This window comes from Lepidothrix coronata, unplaced genomic scaffold (assembly GCF_001604755.1).
Source record: "Lepidothrix coronata isolate B3197 unplaced genomic scaffold, Lepidothrix_coronata-1.0 Scaffold104, whole genome shotgun sequence".
Classification (NCBI taxonomy): Eukaryota; Metazoa; Chordata; class Aves; order Passeriformes; family Pipridae; genus Lepidothrix; species Lepidothrix coronata.
Window position 1 is genome coordinate 796,598 of NW_016690284.1, and position 23,277 is coordinate 819,874.

The window sequence follows — 23,277 nt, forward strand, 5'->3', positions numbered from 1 at the left end:
TGATCCTGTAGCTGGTAATGTCTTCTGTGACTTAAAGGAGCAAGAAAAGGGCAAAATTGAGCTGCAGTAGTTAGGATTTTATTTTCATGCCCAATTGAAGATGTGTGCCAGTTCATTAGTGCAGAAGTTCAAGAACATGAGGAGTAGTTAAACTTCAGTTTCTAAACGCTGAGTAACATGAAGTAAATATTCATATCCTTACTCCAAACAGGTGGCACTGTTTCTCTCCTAGACCCTTGTGTGTTTTTATATAATGTCTTCATAGCTGGAAAAAGTTGCATTTTAAAATGCAAAATATAGATATTACAGATATGAAATTGCATTAAATGCAGTTTTTCTTATTACAAAGTATCAGCCCACAGAAATAGGAACTATAATATTTATGTTTCCACTGTACTAACTGTCTCTTAGCAATCCAGAGTTTAGAATTCTATATGTATTTGAATCTTGATTGCTCATTAGTTCATAGGAAATATTACCAAGACCTATACTCCACTATTTTTCATAGTTTGGAAAGCAAAGATAAATCATTACTGAGAAAATAACTGAGTTTATTGGTGTTGGTTTTGATTTCATGACAGGAACAGCTTCTCTGACCTAAGCATTAGCAAGCATCATCCCCTTTTCCATAGCTGCTTGTTGGAAGTTGTTATATCAAGAAGGTGAAACTAATATGAACTCACTGATTGTTGTTTCAAAAAATAATTGTGCTGTCCATATTGAATGGGTCCAGTAAAATAAATGATGTTACCTTTTTTTGATGTTTAACATCTCTTGAAGGATGATCTGCCTGCATCAGGAAGAGCTATTTGACTTGCAAATTCAAGGCAAAGTGATCCCTTTAAGTATTAGATATGCATAAATATTAGCTAAAGTTAAAGCTGTTCTACAAACATGAAGCTGCAAAAAACAATACTGAGCTTTGAATCAGATCTGTGCTTTTCCATTCATTTTTTAAGCCTTTTGTGGAGAAGGGGAATACTACATCCTCTAGATATTTATAGAAGTCTTACTACTACACAAGCAAAATACTTTGAAAGGCTTCACAGACTGTGATAGAATATGAGAGAAGGCTTACATACTAATTCCTTTTTAGCTGAGTTTCTCTGGCTGATCTCTAACTGTATTATATTTTGTAAAGAACTGCTTGGTAAGAAAACACATCATCTTAAGGATCAGTGGACATTCAGTAGAAGATGAAGATTCTTGAATTGTCTTGCCAACGACACTAAATTGGGAGGAGCTGTTGACTCCTTCAAGAGCAGAGATGCCCTGCAGAGAGACCTCAACAAATTAGAGATGGGCAGTCACCAACCATATGAAGTTTAACAAGGGCAAGTGCCAGATTCTGCTCCTGGGATGGAGCAACCCTGGTTGTGTGTATAGATTAGGGAATGAAATGCTGGAAAGCAGTGCTGGGAAGGGGACTTGGGGATCCTGGTTGATGGCAAATTGAATACAAGTCAGCAGTGCCCTGGCAGCCAGGAGGGCCAACTGTGTCCTAGGGGGCATCAGGCAAAGCATCACCAGCCAGTTGAGGGAGGGGATTGTCCTGCTCTGCTCTGCGCTGGGGCGGCCTCACCTTGAGTCCTGTGTGCAGTTTGGGGAACCACAATATAAAGACGACATTAAGCTCTTAGAGAGCATCCAAAGGAGGGCAACAAGGATGGTGAAGGATCTGGAGGGGAAGCTGTATGAGGAGTGGCTGAGGTCACTTAGTCTGTTCAGCCTGGATAAGAGGAGACTGAGGGAAGACCTCATTGTGGTCTACGATTTCCTTGTGAAAGGATGTCACAGTCTGAGTGAGACTGGACTGTTTGCTGAAGAGGATGAGTTATGAGGTAGACCAAACTCCTCCCTCTCTGCAATTGTAATGTAAAATTAAGGGGCTTTACTCGAGGAAAATGTGGAAAAAACAGAAGAAATAACAACCCTTTATTAAAAGGTATATGTATGTTGATAAAAAAACCCAACAGTAACAAGGAACAACAACAACAGCAACAACAAGTCTAAATGAATACTTCTCTGAAACTCCCCTCCTCTGTCCTTTAGCACAGTCCTACCTGTGGTCGGCAGGGGGCGCTGTAGGATCGCTGGAAGGTGCAGGACCTGCAGTACCTGGTCGTGGCCTGCAGGGGGCGCTGTGGCTCCGGCAGTCACCCCGCGGGAGGGGGGGCTGGGGAGAGAGGTCCCGGACCGCGTGGGGAAGCCGAGAAGGAGATGGGGAGGTCCCTCCCTCCGTGGGGACGAAAAGGAAGGCAGGCAGTACACTCCCACGGGAACTCACCGCTGTCCCAAGTGGTGATGTCTCAGGAAAAAAAAAAAAAAACAAAACACAAAAACTCCCCCTCCTCTCCCGCGGGCAAGCAAACTCTCCGTTGAGGCACAGCAGCTCCGGGGAGCGGGACAGTCAGGCAGTTCGAAGCCAGCAGGAATGAAAAGTCCAGCTCACCAGGATGAACAGCCAAAAGAGAAAACTGGACCTCCGGCCCCCCTCCCCAGAAATGCCAGTGTGCACCCAGGGAGCCAGCCAAAGCAGTCTGCCCCACACCTCCCCGAAAACAGCCCCCGCCCCCCGCCTTCCTCTCTCCTCTCTCCAAATAGGCCATTAACTAGGCTGGCTACATCTTTTTTAACGCTAATGACCTCCCTTTCCCCCTGCTCGCTCCGTTTTTCCCTTGGAGTGGGGCAGGGGGAAGAAAAAATTCCCCCGATTTTCCTGATCTATAACAGAGGAAGAGGAGGGGCAGGCGTTGATCCCTTCTCTGTGGTGACCAGTGACAGAACCGAGGGGAATGGCCTGAAGTTGTGTAAGGGGAGGTTTAGGTTTGATATCAGGAAAAGGTTCTTTGCCCAGAGGGTAGTTGGGCACTGCAACAGGCTCCCCAGGCAAGTGATCACAGCACCAAGGCTGACAGAGTCTGAGAAGCTTTTGGACAATGCCCTCAGGCACATGGTGAGATTGTTGGGGTGCCCTGTGCAGGGCCAGGAGTTGGACTCAATGATCCTTCTTGGTCCCTTCCAACTAACCATATTCTATGACTCTATGATTCTCTGAATATCTTCTCTAAGAAACTTTTTGATAATGGCAATCAAGCAAAACCAAGAACTTCTTCTTCTCCAGCAAGCAGCGTGTAAGTTGTGGACAGCATTGCATATATTTGGGGAAGCAGTGTAGAAGTGGCTGTTCGCATATGCAGTTCTTTGAGATGAATTGGTTCTTGCAGCCATTCTGTGACTTCCCTTTAGTTTCAATAATGTGGAGTTAGTTAGCATGCTCTTCTTTACAGTGAGACAAAGATTTTGTTATGATGGTAATTTTCTTCTGTTTTTTTATGGTTGTTTTAATGGTGGCAGCAGCTTTGACATTACACTAATGCTATAGTTCAGGACACTGTCCAAGCTCGCTCGGCCCCGGCAGATGAACCTCAGGATTAAAGGGTGGGCTCAGTTCAGCGCACGCTGTGTCTCACCTAAAAAATCCACTGCGCAGGCTCGAAGGGTTAATGACCTTTCCCAAATCTTCACTCTCAAAGTCTGGCCGTACATACAATGCTATAGTTCATTTCAGGCACATTGTGTTCCACTGATCACACTGAGCACAGGAAATGGAGTTATTCCGTAGGCGAAATTCCACTGGTGAAACTTACGGAGTAACCTTTTAGTAAAGTTACTTTCTCTTTCACTATTTAATGCAAGATTTAGCCAGATATTACTGATTAAAGTGAAAAAATGCATAGGTACTAGGTCTTAGCAAACTTAGCAAAGAAAGTGGAAAATGGAAAGTGATCGTATATGGTTTTGTAGATTTCAAAGAGGCTTGTGTTGCATATTCTTTTAATTGTTTTAAAAAAGTATCCCATAAACTGAAAGGGCATTAGCATGGATTTTATTACCTAATGCTTGTTGCCATGTAACTGGATGCTTACAGTGAACTGGATTCTCTTAAAGATTTCTTTACTACCCTGAACAAATAAACACTACCTTCATTACAAAGTAAGGACTTATTAAAGAAGGAATTTAGTAACCCAACTTTTGGGTTGCCCTGACTCAAGGTAAAATAATCGAGTAAAATAAGTATTAACAAGCTCATGACTTGTCCCAGAGTATAGAATATTCCTGAATTTCTTCAGAAAGGATGAGAAGCCTTTTTCCATGTATATCAGAATTGTACGTACATGGGCAGTCATGCTTAACTTTGTACTGCATGAGTAAAACTCTCTAGATTTGGTTATTTACAATCCTCAGCAGCTAAGGAGACTGGGCATGTGACACACTTACTCCAGGGAACATTGTGACAGAAACAAAAACTTTAATGAGAGCTTATAGAGAACCTTATAATAATTCTATTTATTCTCTTTTCCGTTGTTCCCTACTTGAATAAAGTAAGCTTTACTTATTTCCTAACAAAAGAAAAATGGGTAAGCTTATATTGTCATCTGAAATATCTGTAACACAAGAGAGTGCAATTCAAGCATTAGTTGAATTTAGCACTGAAGAACATAAAAACTTGAACTTCTGAGACGGAAATAAAATTATTTTTACAAATACCTAATGTGTAATAGGTACTGTGATAATTTATTTATATTTAAGGGTTGAATACAAACCAAGAAATCAGTAAGGAAAGAAAGCAAGAACAGGAGGCAGGAGAGTAGCCTGTGAGTTTTGTTTGCAGTTTGGGGATTTAATGAAACTTTTGCTCCTTTACTTGTAGCTGTCTTTTGCAATGTTTTTGCTTGGCCAGATTTACTGTAGACTTTGTGCTATGTGTGTAATCCTGCTGATTTCAATTAAATTACCATGGCATAAAATTGAATATACATATTAGAGAACCAGGATCTAGGGCCCTTTATCAATTTCACCTGTGGGAATTGTCTTAAAACTTGTACATGTGAAGCTCTTCAGGCACTGTGCAGACATTTAAAGTGTGGGGACACCTGCTCAGGAGCACAGCTGTGCAGCATCCAGATTAGACCTGGCTGTCATCCTGTCAGCTGCTGGTACACATAGAGGAGATGATCTGCCCATGCTGGCAATAATTCTGCCTGTCTGAAGTCAAGTGCCCAGCCCACAGAGATTAACATGTCACAGAAGCATGGTCAACCACACCATGAAATGTTTTCTAGTAATTTTGAAAGCAATATTGAGAATTTAGGTAACTTTGGCACAACATGATTATATAAGGATGGCCACTTAACACAAGTAGATATGTGACCACAGCATGAAGGAAGCAGGGACAACTTTTACTATCATTTTATTTTGTATATGTTTCCCTACCTCACTTCAAAACCACCAGTATTTGAAGTTGAATTGCTTTTTTAAAATGCGCTTAGGTGTGATGACTTGCTGAATATATTTGACAATTATGTAAAATTATTCTCTAATCATTGATTTTGTTGCTTCTAGGCAGTTTTTATGGATGTAGATATATGTGAAAATAGTAATATATGAAACTTATTTAAAAATTTTGATGCTGGAATCTCATATTAAAGCTCTTCTAAGTCCAATTAAAGATGTTGAAAGAGAGAAAGAAAAAATGCAAAGACCATTCTTGCATTAGAGGTTAGGATATTAGTGTAAAAATGGAATAAATTTTATAAAGTTAGGGTAGTAATGTAGTGAATGCAATTAAAAAGTGTATTATCATCCAGAAGATGTTTTTCTGAGAGGAGTGCGTATGTGTAGCAATTGGCAGGTGATTTCCTTTCTAAAAAAATATTAGAATGCTTTGGCATGGAAAGAGAGGTGCTCATGGCTTATGTTTGTTCTGTTGCTGGAAAAAGATCAACAGTTTACTCTGATAGGCTTCAAATCTGTGCAGTAGATTCTTTGATAAATAAAGATAAGACATGAAATAAACAAATCCCCAAGAAATACCTTTGAATTAATTTGGTTTCCTTGTCTCGAAAGAATTTTGGCTGCAAATATCCTTCACTCAGACTGTGTATGGGTCTAATCTTAGTTTCAAAATGTGATGAGAATGTTGTGATATTGTCTACCTGTTTACCACTGTGGAAAAGAAACCTGATGTGTGGTTCAGCTAGCTGCTTATCTGTATTAAATAAAAAAATTTCAACTTTGTTTTATGACAAAATCAGCTAAAATTTGTGTACTAGTAGGAGGTAAGAAAAAATCTGAGGCGGAGGTGGGGTTGTCAGTGATTTGGCCTATATTTAGGGGTAAGACCCCAAAAGTTTTGCCAGATTGTCCTTCCTTACTGGAAAAGGGAATATTACTGTCTTGTGTACACTAATTAATTTGAATGAGAATAAACAGAAATGTTATTGACGACTAAGAATCCATAATTTACTTACACTGTTAGAAAACTTGTTAAATTCAGAGGCTGAACTTTGTGGAAGTAGAGCAAGGATATCATTTTACAAAGGTAATTCAGCAGTTTGAATTTGTTTTACATACCTGACAATATTTTTTTTAAAAGAAATGTGTATGCAATTTATTGTGTTAATTTCTAACTGTAGTGTGAACAGTCCGTGCAACTTTAAAAAAGGTCTGTCAAATACATCCAGGTACTGTGATATTGTTAGTGGATATCCTGTAAGTGGTTCCTGAGAAGGGACTGTAGTGTTGGGCTCTCTTTTTTGTCTTCAAGTTCACATTTGCTCTTCTTACTCTCCACTAATAGGTAGCATAGATCAGTCAGTGTTAAAGGAGTTGCCTCCTGAGCTCCTGGCAGAAATTGAATCCACCATGCCACTTTGTGAACGTGTGAAAATGAACAAGCGCAAACGTAGCACAGTTAATGAGAAACCAAAATATGCTGAAATCAGTTCTGATGAAGACAATGACAGTGAAGAAGCTTTTGAATGTAAGTAGTACATCATTCTGTTCCTTAAGCTAAAGAAAGCTAATATTTTGTCTTTACAAAAAGATACACATTTTCTTTTAAGTTGGCTTGTCCTAAAACATATGAAAACAAGTTTGCTGTCCTGACAACTGCTTGACCAAGAACCCTTGTTTTTCTTTTTAAAGAAAAATTACTTGATTTCCATTTGCCATTCAAGATGAAAATCAGTTAGTTGTTAAATTTATTTTCCTGATTACTTTATTGGGAGCCGCTACCTAGGTATTTTTTTTTGCTTTCAGTTTTAGCATGAAATGTTTTGAACTAATCAAATTAAGGAACATATCCTCTAAAGAAGCGCAGAAAACTTACATACAAATGTATGCAAAGAAAAATGTCATTAAATAAATTTTTAAATTATTCTTAGTTTTACTGATACAAAATGTGAAGGATCCTGTCTTGAATTTTTCTGACATGATGAACTGAGACTATTACTGCACAGAAGTTTCTTTAAATATTTCTTCTAGTATTTCTCTGTCATATTGCTTGAAAAACTGGAGTTGTTTTTGATGGATTCTCAAAATACCATTTGCTAATGATGAATTAACTGTTTTCAAAGGAAGAGAGGAAGCTTCTAGTTAGAATTCTGCTGTACAATTAGTTAAAGTTCCTAAGTCAAAAAAATTGTTATTTGCCTGTAAGGTAGGAAGACAATTCCTACTTGTTAATAAGAGTACAGTTAGTTTGTCTCTGTGGTCATACACTTAGCCAGCACTGAAAATGAACTGTTGCAACAGAGGGAATCAGTTCATTCTGAGTTAGTATCTTAGCTGTGTAACGGTGCAGGGCTACGGGAGAAGTGCCTGTGGCTGTTCACCTGCAAAGGAATCTCATGTGTAAGGTTTTTTTCCCAAGTTTAGATGCTTTGCACCCCTATTTATATAAACATCTTAGTGAACTTTTGTAAGTTCATGGAGTTTTCGTTTTTAGTATTTCTTAAGGTCCAAAAGAGAAAGATTTGTTTCTTCCGCTTTTTAATACATTTCAGGTTCTTATCCAACAGATAGACAGTACGTGTCTATATACACATACATGTCAAAATTATAGTAGTCATATGTCTGATCTTTATCAAAGAAGCAGAAAAGAATGTGCTTTTGTTGATTTGTTTTCCCTTTTAATTATAACTGAATAATGATGCTTTGTCTGTGAGTGTGACATCTTGAGGTAAATTGTGATCAGTCAGGATTATGGCAAAGTATTAATGATGATTTGCTTCATTCAGGATTCTGTATTCTCTTGTTTACCATAGTTTTAGAGGGTTTGCTTGATTTACTGAGCAACTATACAAGAGTGTTTTAACTTGCAAATCACAGAATCATTTAGGTTGGAAAAGACCTTTAAGACCATGAAGTCCAACACTACAACTAATGCTGCCAAGTCCACCATTGAACCATGTCCCTAAGCAACACATCTACACATCTAATAAATGTTTAAGAATGTTCGATTTTGAGCTATTAAAAGTTTTGTACTTAAAATGAAAACACGTTTCATTTCTAGCTTCTCGTAAAAGACACAAAAAGGATAGAGATGAAGCTTGGGAGTATGAAGAACATGACAGAAGAAGTTCTGGTGACCACAGGAGAAGTGGTCACTATCATGAAGGAAGGAGGATTTCTGGTAGTGGCCGTTACCGTAATCGCAGTCCCGATGACTCTGATATGGATGATTATTCTTCTCCCCCTAGCCTCAGTGAGGGTAACTGATCACTTTAAAAATTTAATTTTATTCCATAATACTAGTGCCTTTTTAATGGATATGTTAAACATTTTAAAATAAACATAATTAGACACCATGTTGAATGCAATTGTAAGAAATGTAAAGAATCCTATATTTAATTTTTTGAGAAAGTGTTTGCCTCACTCTTTCTTCTCTTAATTAGTGGCTAGAAAAATGAAGAAAAAAGAAAAACAAAAGAAGAGGAAAGCTTATGAACCTAAACTTACACCTGAAGGTAATTTTAGAAGATTTATTTTCCATCGTTTGTTTTTTCTGTTTTGTATTTAAAATAATTATTTATTAATTTCTTTTTTTTCACCAGAAATGATGGATTCTTCAACATTCAAAAGGTTTACTGCTTCGATAGAGAATATTTTGGAAAACCTGGAAGATATGGATTTTACAGCTTTTGGTAATACGTCAGAAATTTTCAAAATGCTTTCTCCAATAAGAAACAAAAGAAGCATAAACAAATTGTATCTAAGTACTTGAGTCTGCTTCTTGGTGATTTGATTACTTGCAATACTTGTTAGGGCATACTGGATTTATATGGCTTCTGCCTTGAGTGGTGGCCTTTACCTTTCCAATTTCAATGGCCTTTTACCCAACAGATTCTGATTATTCAATTCAGGCAGCAGAATCCTGATGCATTTATAGCTGAGACACAGAATCACCATGTGTTCCTTATCAATTTCAGTGGAAAAAAAGCCCACTTTGCATAAATGTCTGAGGAAGTAGTCCATGTTAACCAGGGTGACTTTCTATTGAAATGGATAATGGAGTATTCATTAATTTTTTTTCTGCCATCTTTGTCACAGGATTAGAACAAGGGCAGGGATCATCAGGGAGGGACGTAGTAAACAAATCACTATAGTTTTTAAAGCCGTAGTCTATGCAACCTTGGATTTAAAAGTGAAGCGATTGGATCTTTCTGTGTCTGGTAACCTTATTCTTTTCTAGGGGTAAATACAATTGGGAGAGAGTGTGTCTCAAGGTGCTTAATTTCACATGGTTTTTATCTGTTGCTCTTGCCCAGATTTGAACTTCAGGGCTACAGTAGTTTTATATTTGTTTTACTGAATTGAAAGTGGTGGCACAAGAGCTGCAATAAATCGTTTTTGCTGTATTGAAAACTTTTCGTGCCTTGTGTTAGGCTCTTAAAGGATGTTTCAGAACCAGTCCTATTTAATGACTAGTCATTGTTTCAACACAACCAGAAGTTATCTTTATCAGTCTTCGTTAGATGCTAACTATTTGGAACCATTAGATACTGCCTGTGTGGACAATCAGTTTTTTTTCTTCAGCTGCCTTTTTCATACTGGATGTAAAATACTGTTTTCCTTGAAGTTTAATTAGAAATGTGATTGCTAATTTTTTACCTTTTTTTTCTTTAAAAGGTGATGATGATGAGATTCCACAGGAATTGCTACTGGGAAAACATCAGCTTAGTGAGTTGGGTAGTGAATCTGCAAAAATCAAGGCAATGGGGATTATGGACAAGGTACATCTTCATAATCTACCTTTTTTTTGAGCATAAAATATTGATTAACATGCCACCCTCTTCGGGTTTTCTTGAGGTGTGCACACCTGAAGAACACTTGAGCTTCTGCTCACTTAGCTGAAGTGCTTAAACAGTTATCACATCCTAACTATTAACTCTTTCTGAAACTGAGACACTTTTGCTGAAAAGTCCATTTGAAAGGTACTCCTCTGTGTGTCAGTGTTGACTATATGCCAATATGTAATACATGTGCCTGAGCAGTGAAATCTAAAATAATTAATCTGCTTTCACAAAAGCACATCAACCTATAGGCTTTGCTCCTTACAGCAACTACAGTAAATCAGAACCTGCTGGCAAAGGAAAAAAATCCACCTTTTCTGATATATGTCATCAGTGCAATGTAGATGCATGATATCCAGCCAGCAACAGAGAGTTGCATTCTTCTTTCATCTCTCCAAGATTCACTCTGTGTGCCTGAGTCTCCTCTCCACTCTGTGTGCCATACTTTTTCCCAGTCAGTTAAGGGGACTTTTGTTGCTGCATACCTCTAGAAACAATGTTCTTGATTTCCTTTTATCTTTCTGGGACTCATGGCTTTGGGCAGTCTTATGTTAAACTCTGTGCTTGCTCCCACCAACAGTCACTCTGGAGGATTCCAAACTTCTTTAATCTAAAATTTAGGTATTCTTCCTGGACTTTCCTTCAATCTCCCTACTTTTCTTTGTAGTATATTGGTGGCATCAGTGTTTCTCTTTCGTAATAGTTCTCACCCATAACCTCTGCTCTGTATTTTTTACACATACATACGTACATACACACACATGCTTCCAAAAGTGAGTAGTAGTATCTAGATGAGAGAAACTGGCTCTCCTAAAGTTTAGCATATTCTGCAAGTTATTTAATCATAATTCTAGAGAAGGCCAGTGAGTTTGAGTTACGTTTTTCAGCATGCTACTTCTTTAAAGTTAACATAAAGAATACATTTCCTTTTTGTTAGCACTCAAGTATCAAGGAATTTATATCTACTTGTTCACACAGTTTTTATTTTCTCCTAATAAAGGTCAGTCAGACTTTGTAGATCCTACTTGGATTTGATAGGTTTCTAGTAGCAAATATGTATACAACAGGCATACAACATTAATGACAATTTAAAAATCTATTTCTGTGGATTTTGCTGGTTGAAAATGCAGTGTAATTGAAATCCTAGAATATATTTTACCTATTTGAGTTTTAGTATCAGCATTCTCTTTATGTCAAATTGGTTACAATTTGAGTGATTTGTATTATACAAGCTCTGCCGTCATGCCTTGGCATTCTTTTCAGCAATTTGGAAGCCTTTATGTTCTTGCAGTTGTTTAACATGTTTCTTTTCTTGTTTTAGCTCTCAACAGATAAAACAGTGAAAGTCCTGAATATTTTGGAGAAAAATATTCAAGATGGATCAAAGCTTTCTACTTTACTTAACCATGTGAGCTTCAAATTACGTAATTTCACAACATTATGTACAGTTTTCTTCACCTGAGTCCTATTTAGTGATAGGTTTAAATACTACGTATGTGTGTGAAAGGGATTTCTGATATAACGCGTGTAATTGAGATTGCTAAATTTTAATATTTGAAGTAAAATTCAGTTGTATTTTTTTTGGGACTAAATACGTTTTACTGATAACTAACAGATGTAGTGGGAGCAACTGAATTTTCTTTTGTTTCATTTTAGATATTATAGTTTCATCCTGAAATATTCATGGTGATTCTGGTGTAATTTGCACCTTTGGACATTTCTTTTTTATGTGTCCATAAAGTGCCTTACACAATGAAGGAAGTACTCTAGTGTTCACATGGAGCGTATCTTTCTCCTGAGCGTTAAGGAGGAAGTGTTTTGTTTAAATCTGTTCTTACACTGCAAAGTTACAGTTGTCAATGTAAATCAAATAAACAGGAAGTTTAATATTTTAGTTTGGGAGGGGTTCCTAAAACTATTAAAAATTATTCCAATCATTGTGGCAAAGAAAGCCTCTGCCAAGGAGTAAGCTGACTACTTTTACAGTGTAGTGAAGATATCTTACCTCCATGTTAATAGTATTTTTCAGAGGCAGAGGATGCTTTAATATTGTTTCCATTTTCAAGATTACTTAGGAAACAAAAATTACTTGGGTTTCTTTTAAGGACTTAATTGTGTAAGGAGCAAGTTACTTGAAGCCACTATGTGAGAAATTTGCAGATTTCTGTTTATTTTAGAATTAGGTATAGCATGTATATTATGAACTGTGACTCTTGTACTGCAAAAGGAAAATGTCTTATTTTTACAAAGAAAGTCAACAGTGTTGAACTGTAGTGTCATACAGGCAGTAAAGACTTCTTCTTTGGAGGCTCTATCTGTACCAGAGAAACTGTGAGAAAATCTGCCTGGTAGTATTATTATGATATTTAAGTAGGGCTGGATGGTCATAATAATTCTCATGTATGTTCGCTTTTATACCTGTTACAAACACAGTAATACAGAGATTCTGTAGCCTGTGTTAAGTCTGAATGGACATATTTGATAAGACGTGTTTTAAACCCATTGATAATAGATGGATTGGCCTGTGAAGCAGAGAAAGTAGCATACTTAGAGATTCAGTGTGACTTGCGACAGTCTTTTTGTGTAAGAATTCCCTCTAGTGGCAAAAATTGGATTGATGAAAGCAGCAACTGGTGTCACTGAAGAGAACACCAGATGAATGAGTTTAGATTTTGATTAACATATGCAGGTCTTAAATAGAGTGTGTGGCAATCTTCCCTTATAATGCTTCCCAGTGAGACGCAGAAAGCTTTTTTTGTTCTAGCAGAAGAATACAGTGAGACATTGAAGACCTGTTACTCGGGGAGATGTTCCAACCATGTTGCTAGTAAAACAAACATTACTTGATTTTTAAAACAAACTATTTTTGTATCAAAAAGGAAATACAATATTTTATACATGAGCATATGTTATGGTAAGACTAAAAATGTGACTTCTTGTTCACACTCTTCTGTTTTTCTTTACTGTTGCAGAATAATGACACTGAAGATGAGGAGAGATTATGGAGAGACCTTATTATGGAAAGAGTGACAAAATCAGCTGATGCTTGTCTTACTGCTATCAATATTATGACATCACCAAATATGCCTAAAGCTGTATATATTGAGGATGTAATAGAAAGAGTTATTCAATACACAAAATTTCATTTGCAGAACACTCTATATCCTCAGTATGATCCTGTGTATAGAGTTGATCCTCATGGTGGTTAGTATGCTAACAAGTCTTCCCATGTTAAAAGCTATCAAAACTTAATCTACTGTATGATGATGTAAATTATATGACTTTCTGGAATAAGATTGTAACTTTTATACTGATAGTTCTTTCATACCAAATACAGCATCCTGAATTAATGCATTACATTAGATTGGAAATGATGAAATGTAGAATAAAAAAAAATAAAATTTGCCATCTGAAGAACTTAGTCATACTGCAGCTTGAGTTACTGCAATAATGTCAATGTAACTAAATTATTTAGACTAAAGTATTCAGAAGTTTGACGATGAGCTTTTGTGTATAGTTATTACATGTAGGAATAAGTCATTTCATAGTCATAATCTCCATGTATATAATCATTTACTTCAGGGAAAACTATTTAGCTTCTAGCCTTTTGTTGCCATGTTCATACCTATAGATAAATTTATCCAATTTCAAGAACCTTTCTAAAAATCTCAGATCCAGAACTTGGAGCCTATATAAAAATTAATATTATGTGAAATTCCTGCTTTCCAGCTGATTCTACTAAGTAGTTTTTCTAATTGCTTTTACAAAGCTGTAGTCATGTAGTTGTTTTGGGGACACTTTTTGAGGATAATCATCTTTCCAGTATTTGTTGTCTGAAGCATTGAAAACATTAATGAATATATTTTTTCATTTTCTAGGTGGTGTTTTAAGTTCAAAAGCAAAACGTGCCAAGTGTTCCACCCACAAGCAAAGAGTTATCGTGATGTTGTATAACAAAGTTTGTGACATTGTCAGCAGCTTGTCAGAGTTACTTGAGATACAGCTTCTCACTGATACAACTATTCTTCAGGTAGGTTTTATCAGAAGAATTTCTGTCCAGGAATGTTAGATTAGCTTTGCTTTTCTTAGAGCAAAGGTGAAGTATGATTGTCTCAGTGACGTGAAGTTTGAAATCAGTAGCAGCTTTTGAATTCTTGACATCAGCGTGACTAGTTTGTTGTGTAGTAGTTAATCTGCAAAGGAGCATTTAAATTATGAATCTTTAATGGCATCTCTTGTACACTTAAGAAAAGTTTAACCTGATTGTATTCGGGTGTGGAGTCATAGAACGATTTACCTTGGAAAAGACCCTTAAGAACATAAAGTCTAACCATAAACCCAACACTGCCAAGTGCACCACTCAAACCTGTCCCTAAATGTCACATCTTCATGTCTTTCAAATACTTCCAGGGATATTGGCTCAACTGCTTCTCTGGGCAGCCTGTTCCCATTCTTGAAAACCTTTTCCATTAATCATTTTTTCCTTATATCCAATCTAAACTTTCACTGTTGCAACTTGAGGCCATTTCCTCTCATCCTGTCACTTGTTATGTGGGAGAAGAGGCTGACCCCCACCTGGCTACACCCTCCTTTCTGGTGGTTGTAGAGAGTGATAAGGTCTGCAGTGAGCTTCCTTTTCTCCAGGCTGAACAACCCCAGTTCCCTCAGTTGCTCCTCATGGGACCTGTGCCCTAATGTAATTTATTATCTTTATTTGCAAATAACAGGAAGTAATGCATCTTGTTGAATGCTTAACCTGCTGAATGAATAAGCTGCTTGTGAAACTGCATAAATACCAGTTTGTTGGTCAGATATACTTACAGTAACTTCTTTCCATTGATAGGTATCATCCATGGGAATAACACCCTTCTTTGTAGAAAATGTCAGTGAACTTCAGTTATGTGCCATCAAATTGGTGACTGCAGTAAGTATTTTTTAATTTGTGCCTTCATGCTCCTGTGCTTCTGAGAGTTATTAGGTCATTTACATAGGCCATATTTTCTTTCCATTAGAGAACTGAAGTGTAGAATTAATTTTATTCTTGCATGTTTTTTCAGTTTGATATCATAATATAGAAACAGTATTATATCTACCAGAGATGCCCCTATTTGCAGAGAACTCTATAGGAAAAAATATCCTACTTAAGCAAGGAGCTTCTTAATTTTGGTTGTCACTTAAAGTGCAAACTTTAATATGACATATATAATGGTGTGACTTACCTGACCTTTTTTTATCCTAAGAAATCTTAGCTATGTGGTTTTCCTTATTTCCTACATTAAAATTTGTACTTATGCAGTGGAATAAGGTGTAGAACTAGTATGATATTTCTGTGTAATAGAATAAATTCTTTTCCCTCAGAAGAGGTGGATGTGTAACAGATTCACAAGACAGGTAGATATTATTTCAGGAAAAATGCAGTGGAACACAGGTGCTTGTTTAAATGGGAGCTTTCCATCTTACTAAGGGATATATACTCCAGTATTCTGCCCAAACAAAAGAGACAAACTCAACAGTCCTGGCCCTGTAAATTGAAAGAACATGTCGCATCAGACAAACATTAAAGCTTAGGATAGGAAGTAAAACTCTCAGATGTACTCTACAATACACATGTGTTCATGTATACCACAGTTTTTTTCTGTATTGAGAGAAAGAAATATTAAGTATTAAAGCTTAGTATTGTACTGTTTGACTTTCCTGTAGTGTATGACACCATTGACAGAAATTTTTATAACAGAAGTTGTTTTCAAGACCCATTACACATTTATGTTATTTGAACATTTTAAAAAAATCTGTATTTGAAATTGTTTTTATCTATTTTATAAAAAAATAATTAAATAAATAATTGAATATTGAAAATCAAAACATTAAAATAAGGTATGCATTAATTATGATTTATTTTTCATTTAGAGTGTATTTTTCTACATATAGCTTTTTAACCATGCATTTAACAAGTGGTATTTTATGTATCAATAAATAATTTCCTAATAATCTTGTAACTATTACTATTAAATAGGTGTTCTCCCGGTATGAAAAACACAGACAGCTAATACTAGAAGAAATTTTCACTTCCCTTGCAAGACTACCAACTAGCAAGAGGAGTTTGAGAAACTTCAGGTAATTTCTGACATAAATTAATAACTTGTAAACTGTAGCATTTACAGTTTATAGATGTAGGATTTTAATCTTCAGTAATAACTATGTTAAAAATCTGTCTCCACAAGCTGCATTTTTTGCAGGTAGAGATTTCAAAAGAGGAATTATTTGACAAATGTCCTGTAATAATCACTCTTTTTTATGCTATCACATTAGTGCCTACCTACAAAAATAATTGAAATCTCTCATTATTTTGCTCAGCTAAGAATGTGAACAAGTGTGATGTCAGTGTACGCTCAGAGTTTTTTCTGTTGGACAATTTTTTGGTTCTGTCTGTATGGAGTTACATAATTTCTTCATTTCTAAAGCTTAATAGGAAAATTCTAGCTGAATTTCTTTGAGGACACACTCAGTATACTCTTCCCAGAAGAGGAATCAGTTTCATTTCAATATCATTTCATGTGTCAGGGATTATCATCTCTTCATATTGTTAAGGGTAGCAATAGGTGGTGTTGATGCATGTATGGGCAGTAAACATCATGCTATTTCTTAGGTTATGTCATGGGAGAAACATGGAGTGTATTCATAGTCTTCTTACCAACTTAAGACACACTTAGGCTCTTGCATGCTCAAGTTTGTAGTCTGCTATGCTACTGCAGATTACCATAGGTGTAACTTGTAAAAGTCAATCCAGGTCATGGTCGTTATTTTCTCTTCTTTAAAAGCCATGCATATTTTGCATACTTTAAAAACCTATAGAAACAATAAATCATTATGGAAATGGTTTGATGTATTTTGTTCTGTTGTGTTGAAAGAGGACATGGTATTATGCATAATAAATTTATTATTAAGTGTTTTAGCATGTAGGTGTTTGATTTATTAAACATTCTGGTAGCTTTTTCAGCTGATGAACTTCACAGATTCTCTGATAGCCCATCTTAGTGCTGTTTCAGTTCACCTCTTCTGCCTAAGAACAATACTGGGTTTTTTTAGATCAAATGTTACACTGCATAAGAAAGAAGCAAATAACTAGATAAATATCTAGACTACAGATTTCCAGCTGTGGTTATAATTTTTGAAGGATACTATTTAAGACCAAAAATTTTTGTTGTGTTTTGTCCTTTTTGTTTACTTTTGGTGTTAATGCTTTCTTTTCTTATTAACAGATTAAACAGCAGTGACACTGATGGAGAGCCCATGTATATTCAGATGGTAACAGCACTAGTTCTACAACTTATTCAGTGTGTGGTGCACTTACCATCCGCAGAAAAAGATTCTAATTCAGAGGAGGAATCAAACAAGAAAGTAAGATATTTTTAAAAAGCCTTTTTTGTGTGTGTGTTTACGGAAATTACTTATGCATGTAGATACAACATTTTATAATATTTTATTACAGTGCTGTAGTAAACATTGTAATTTTATGTTTGCTGTAATTTTTTGATGCATGAGAAATGCTGATCTGGAAGTCATAGTTCTGTGTATGCTATAATGGACAAATGTATTTTATTATTTTTAGGTGGATCAAGATGTGCTTATTACTAACTCTTATGAAACAGCCATGAGAACAGCACAAAACTTCCTTTCTATTTTCCTTAAGAAGTAAGTACTCTTGCATTCTTTAGTACATTGATGAAACCAGCTCCATATGAAGTCAGTCATACTTCAAGACAAACCTGACCACTGCACAGTGATAAATACCTATACATGGAGTTATTTATAACGGTATACTTTATAGGTGCTTAAGAGTTTCCAGTCTAGTCAAAAATGTTTGTGGAACAGGAATTCTGCACAGTGTAGAATTCTTCATACATTCAAGAATGCTTGATAGTTTGTGTAGGATTCCCTTATTAGAGGTCTATTACTTAAATGAGGCCTGGAAAAGAAGGTGGAGTACATATATATAAGTCATGAAACCATGTTGATTCTATCATCAGATATAAAAAACCTAAACATTACTTTCATTTAGCTGAAGTTAGCAATGTTAATAGCTCAAAGGGGAAAAAACCTCATGCCTGAACAACCAAAGGATTTCAAAGAATACATCTTTAGGTTTTTACTGTATCAATTTCTACACTTAAAACCAAAAAGCTATTTAATAAGCCATCAACAATCTCTCTGCATGATTCTGATGTTGTTAAACTTAGGGATGCCACATATAAGTCAAAAATTATCAGGTGTGTTAACTTTTGATTTTTTTTTTTTTTTTTTACATTCTGATTGGAACCTTTATGAAGCATAATACTTAGATGTCTTATCACTATCAGATAAATCAAACCAAGATTAAGGAGTATAAACACATCACCTCTCAACTATCTTACTCCAGCTTAAGCTTTACAGTTCTACCTACTTTGTCTGTCCAAGTCAATGCAGACTTTATTGCAAAGCTAAAAATAAAAAAAATCTTGGCAACAAAATTCTGGTAGCACGAATTAGCTGCTTTATATGCAATGCAACTTGGAGTGATAACTGTTTAAGCTGTTTCTCTGTAAATGAATAAAACAAATTTTCTGCTAGTTCTGTTACAAAATGCATTTTATTTTAAACAGGTGCGGCAGTAAACAAGGGGAAGAAGATTACAGGCCACTGTTTGAGAACTTCATTCAAGATCTTCTTTCAACAGTCAACAAACCAGAATGGCCAGCTGCAGAGTTGCTACTTAGCTTATTAGGAAGACTATTGGTAAGGCATTCTTGTTTTTAACTGTATGAATTTATTTTATACTACAATGAAGACTTTTTTGTTTCAGCTGAAACTACTACAGGAATGCTTTCTGATCATCTGCAGCATATAAGGATTTTCTTGAGTGCTTTACTACTATGTAACAAATAAATAATAAAATTTTGGTTAGAGGATCATTCATATGGAACTTCTTAAAAGTCGTATGTATACAGTTCCTCATGGAAGTCCAGTTCCACTATTCCATTACATTTTCAACACAAAAAAATGCCTATATAACATCTAATAAGTGCACATATTAATTTGGAGTAAAGTCAGACTAATAGCTGTAATTATTCATATTAAATATTTTCTCTAGACTGTTCCTTCATCATAGAACCAGAAAACAACTAAGTGGTTTGTTTTCTCACAATTACAGCTTTTGCTTATGTCATTTCACAGAATGGGAATGTTGCTTTTCAGTATCACAGTGTAATTAACTCAGTAATTTGAGCTGTTTCTTGGAAAATATTTTATGGCTGGGAAAATGTAGCTTTATATTTGTGTGAATAATGAAGAAATAGCATTATGATGCTAAAGATCTCTGCTATTGATGATCCACTGTATTAGTTGTCTATTTTGTTTAATGAAAATATATATTTAAAAAAACAGTAAGAGGCATATTTGGAGAGAGAGAGGGAGACCCAATAAAGAGGCATTAATGTAAAGTAATTAATGTATCTGGAATGTAATGGTAAGCTACATACTTTTATGCAACATGGAAATCAGGTGAAAATTTTAGAAAGGTAAAGCAATCTCTTGTGAGAAGAACTTCAGTTGCATAAATAAAGATTTGTATTTAATAGTTTTTTCTACTTTTCTTAGGTTCACCAATTTAGTAACAAATCTACAGAAATGGCATTAAGAGTTGCATCACTTGACTATCTTGGAACTGTAGCTGCAAGACTAAGGAAAGATGCGGTCACTAGCAAAATGGATCAAGGATCTATAGCCAGAATCCTCAAACAGGTGTGTGAGACATCCTATGCCAGCTGGATTGAGATCTATCCATTCAAATACGTGAAAATTATAAAGATATTTGAAAAATTGACATTATGGAGAATCACTGTTCAAGTTTCTGTATCGAATATTCTGTATTTATTAGTATCACATTTGTTAGCTCATGTCTTCCTTGCACCATCTCTGTAGTGATCCTATGAATTGGTTAGTTACAGTGGGTGATCAGTTTGCCAGTTTTCCTGTGGCAATAGAGAGAAAATAATGGAGCAACAGTTATGTTCTTTCTTAGGAGACCTTAAAAATACGTATGTACCTGTATTTGCAATTGCAAAGTGGTAACAATACATCATATGATAAGAAAATCTCATGTCCTATGTGTCCTTTTAAAAATGGGGACTTGTGTTTTTCTTATGGATGTTATGCATTTCTTTCTGAACTACTAACAACTGTTCTCAGCATTTCCCTTTCTGTTACCTGAACAGACTTCAGATCTATGTTACATGTACTTTACAGTGACCGTTAGATTTATTTTTCTGCACTTTGCAGGCATTCAGTTGCAGAATGAAAAGCCATCTACTGCTTTATGAGGCTGATACTTCCCGTAACTTTTGTCAATTAGAATATTCTACAACATATAGTGTCAAATCTTTATGTCCATGGCTTTATATAATTTATACTTCTATTTACTAAGGGGTTATAATTCTCCACTGTTGACAGCAATTCTAACAGTTTTACATTTGACTTAGGGAGGAAGTATTTCAGAAAAATCCTTTTCTCTTTCCTTATCTCCGGAAGTTATAATACTATTGAAAGACATTCTAGAAAGATACATACCTGAATTTTTCTATTTGGTTTGGGCTTTTTAAAGGATCACATAGTTGCTAGGTGTTGGCATCTGCAGAAAATAACATTGCTGTGGGCAATTGAATGTTAGGAACATTTTTTCAGTTACTCAGGAAGCTTAACATCAGTAATGGTAGACAATACCATCCGTGCATTGTGGAAGGTGTGTGTGGTACAGTACCATCAATCAGAGCAGAGTGCTGTGTTATTTATGAAGAACAATATGTACATGACAGCTGAGTTTCGCTTTGCTGTTCAAATGGCAAGAAAATAAGAACAGCCGTTGGTAGCTGTTGTCATCAGAAACTTAAATTATTATTTCCATTCAGAAGTGAACTTACACCTCCACAGATTTTTCTTTCGTGCTAAATTGAGTACTTAGACTCTCTTGGATATTTTCTTCTATGCTCTGTCATTACCAGGATATTCCTTAATGATTGATAAATGCATATTGCATTCCGTACTGTGGTTTGGACTCCTTATTCATACAATTAGTTTTTGGGGGGAAATCTGTTCTGTTTTGACATTTTTGAACAGTAGATTTTTTTTGTAGAAATCTGTCACAGATTGTCAAGTTCATTTGAACACTTGTACATGCTTGTCATTAGTTTATCTAATATTATATGCATTTTAGACATGCTTTGAACTCTTGAATTCATTCATTTGGGGGGAAAAATAATACCTTTCTCTGCTGTAACTTCAGCAACTGCAAGGATCAATGTGTTTCAGTATATTATTGAGGAAATAAAGGTGGTTTATGGGTTTGGCCCTTCTTTTTTCCTCTGTGACAGGGTCCTCACACAAGATAATGGAACAAAATGAATCAAATCAGTCAGTGTGTTTTAAAACCGGTCTTATTCCACTCTTAATATTTTTTAGACTTTATAACTAATTGGTTAAAAAATTATTAGTGTTCTGCAATTATGCAAACAACTGACTTCAGTGTATTTTATGTGTGGACATGCAGATTTTCAGATAACAAGTACAACTGTGCAATATTCTGGTTTATAACTATCTTTCTACTTCTAACAGGTTTCAGGAGGAGAAGACGAAATTCAACAGCTGCAAAAGGCTTTGCTAGATTATCTGGATGAGAACACAGAAATTGATGCATCATTAGTGGTAAATTTCAGCTTTCTGTTGTCAGGCATATATAAAAATAATTTCAATAATGTGTATTGAATAAAATGATTTTTGATTATACGTATTAGCACTTCAATTAAATTGTCACCCTAACATATACTGTTGACTGTGTTTTCTAAAATAATATTGATGCATTAGATTCCCTTAATCTCATTATAAGTCTGTTAATTTTCTTTTTCTGTATCTACTGCTTTTGTTTTCTGTGCATCCTGCTGTATTTCTACAGTTTTCTCGGAAGTTTTATGTAGCTCAGTGGTTCCGTGATACAACTATGGAGACAGAAAAAGCAATTAAATCTCAGAAAGATGAGGATTCATCTGAAGGAACTCATCATGCAAAAGATGTTGAGACCACAGGACAAATCATGCACAGAGCAGAAAGTCGCAAAAAGTTTCTTCGCAGCATCATTAAAACTGCTCCATCTCAATTCAGTACATTAAAGTATGTTTTAGTACCACTTACTCATTTATTAGCCATGGATTTGATGTTTTAAATAATTTTTTGTATCAACATGTCCTAATTAACACATGGAATTTATTGCAGGATGAATTCTGATACTGTGGACTATGAGGATGCATGTTTGATTGTTCGCTACTTGGCCTCTATGAGGCCGTTTGCCCAGAGCTTCGATATTTATTTGACACAGGTAAATTGTGCTGGAAATCGTCGTACAGTAAAATACAGTTGGCTTCTGATTCCAAACACTTTTTCAGTAATGTGATATATCTGTTTATTGTTGAGCAGAGGTATTTAACAGGCCACAATAACACCATGTACTGTCATAGTCTGTATTGGTGTCGTAAGTGATTATGTTTCTTTTTCTGGCATTCGTTTTGTATGTCATAATGTACACCATTATTTTATTTGTCCATGTATGTGCATGGCACAATCATTATATGTACACAGTGAAACGATCATTACAAAGTGATGAAATAGTTTTCACAGCTTCTGTAGGATGCATGCTTATTTGATAAGATTAATTCATTAAATTGAGTGTAATTTGATTTTCAAATACAAGCCAGATTGGCCAGTTGCTTGCATCTGTGTGTTGATGTCACTTTGGAAGCTGCTGTTTGACAAGTGTCATTTCTTTGCTTTTTCTGGGAGAAAAGCAAAGTAGAATTTGAAATTAAGAAACTTATGACCCATCTTAGAGAAGAGCAAATCCTAGTAAATATCCATGTTTAGTTTTCAGTGCCATGAAACAACACTAGCATGCACCCTTTTACTCTCTGAAAAAATAAATTCAGGTTTTAGTTCTTACTATCTTTATGTAGTTATTATTATTATTATTTTAGTTACATTGTTTATAAGTTATTCTGGTGCATTTTTGTTGTTAACCAATGCTTACTACCTTCCCAAAAAACCTGAATCTTTGTTTTTG

General features: G+C 35.6%; 1 protein-coding gene across 6 annotated transcripts in view; it reads left to right on the plus strand.

Moving 5' to 3' along the window:
- NIPBL (NIPBL, cohesin loading factor) overlaps positions 1-23,277 on the plus strand; it is a 158,308-nt gene that overhangs the window by 114,544 nt on the left and 20,487 nt on the right. For all 6 annotated transcript variants that reach the window (XM_017823616.1, XM_017823617.1, XM_017823615.1 and 3 more), the window contains 17 exons: positions 6,644-6,826; positions 8,360-8,557; positions 8,742-8,813; positions 8,901-8,990; positions 9,976-10,079; positions 11,461-11,547; positions 13,112-13,343; positions 14,018-14,169; positions 14,983-15,063; positions 16,153-16,253; positions 17,399-17,537; positions 17,749-17,831; positions 18,779-18,911; positions 19,773-19,916; positions 21,783-21,872; positions 22,120-22,334; positions 22,437-22,539. In XM_017823616.1, the coding sequence (XP_017679105.1) occupies positions 6,644-6,826; positions 8,360-8,557; positions 8,742-8,813; positions 8,901-8,990; positions 9,976-10,079; positions 11,461-11,547; positions 13,112-13,343; positions 14,018-14,169; positions 14,983-15,063; positions 16,153-16,253; positions 17,399-17,537; positions 17,749-17,831; positions 18,779-18,911; positions 19,773-19,916; positions 21,783-21,872; positions 22,120-22,334; positions 22,437-22,539 (2,207 nt within the window). The remainder of the gene's footprint in view (positions 1-6,643; positions 6,827-8,359; positions 8,558-8,741; positions 8,814-8,900; positions 8,991-9,975; positions 10,080-11,460; positions 11,548-13,111; positions 13,344-14,017; positions 14,170-14,982; positions 15,064-16,152; positions 16,254-17,398; positions 17,538-17,748; positions 17,832-18,778; positions 18,912-19,772; positions 19,917-21,782; positions 21,873-22,119; positions 22,335-22,436; positions 22,540-23,277) is intronic.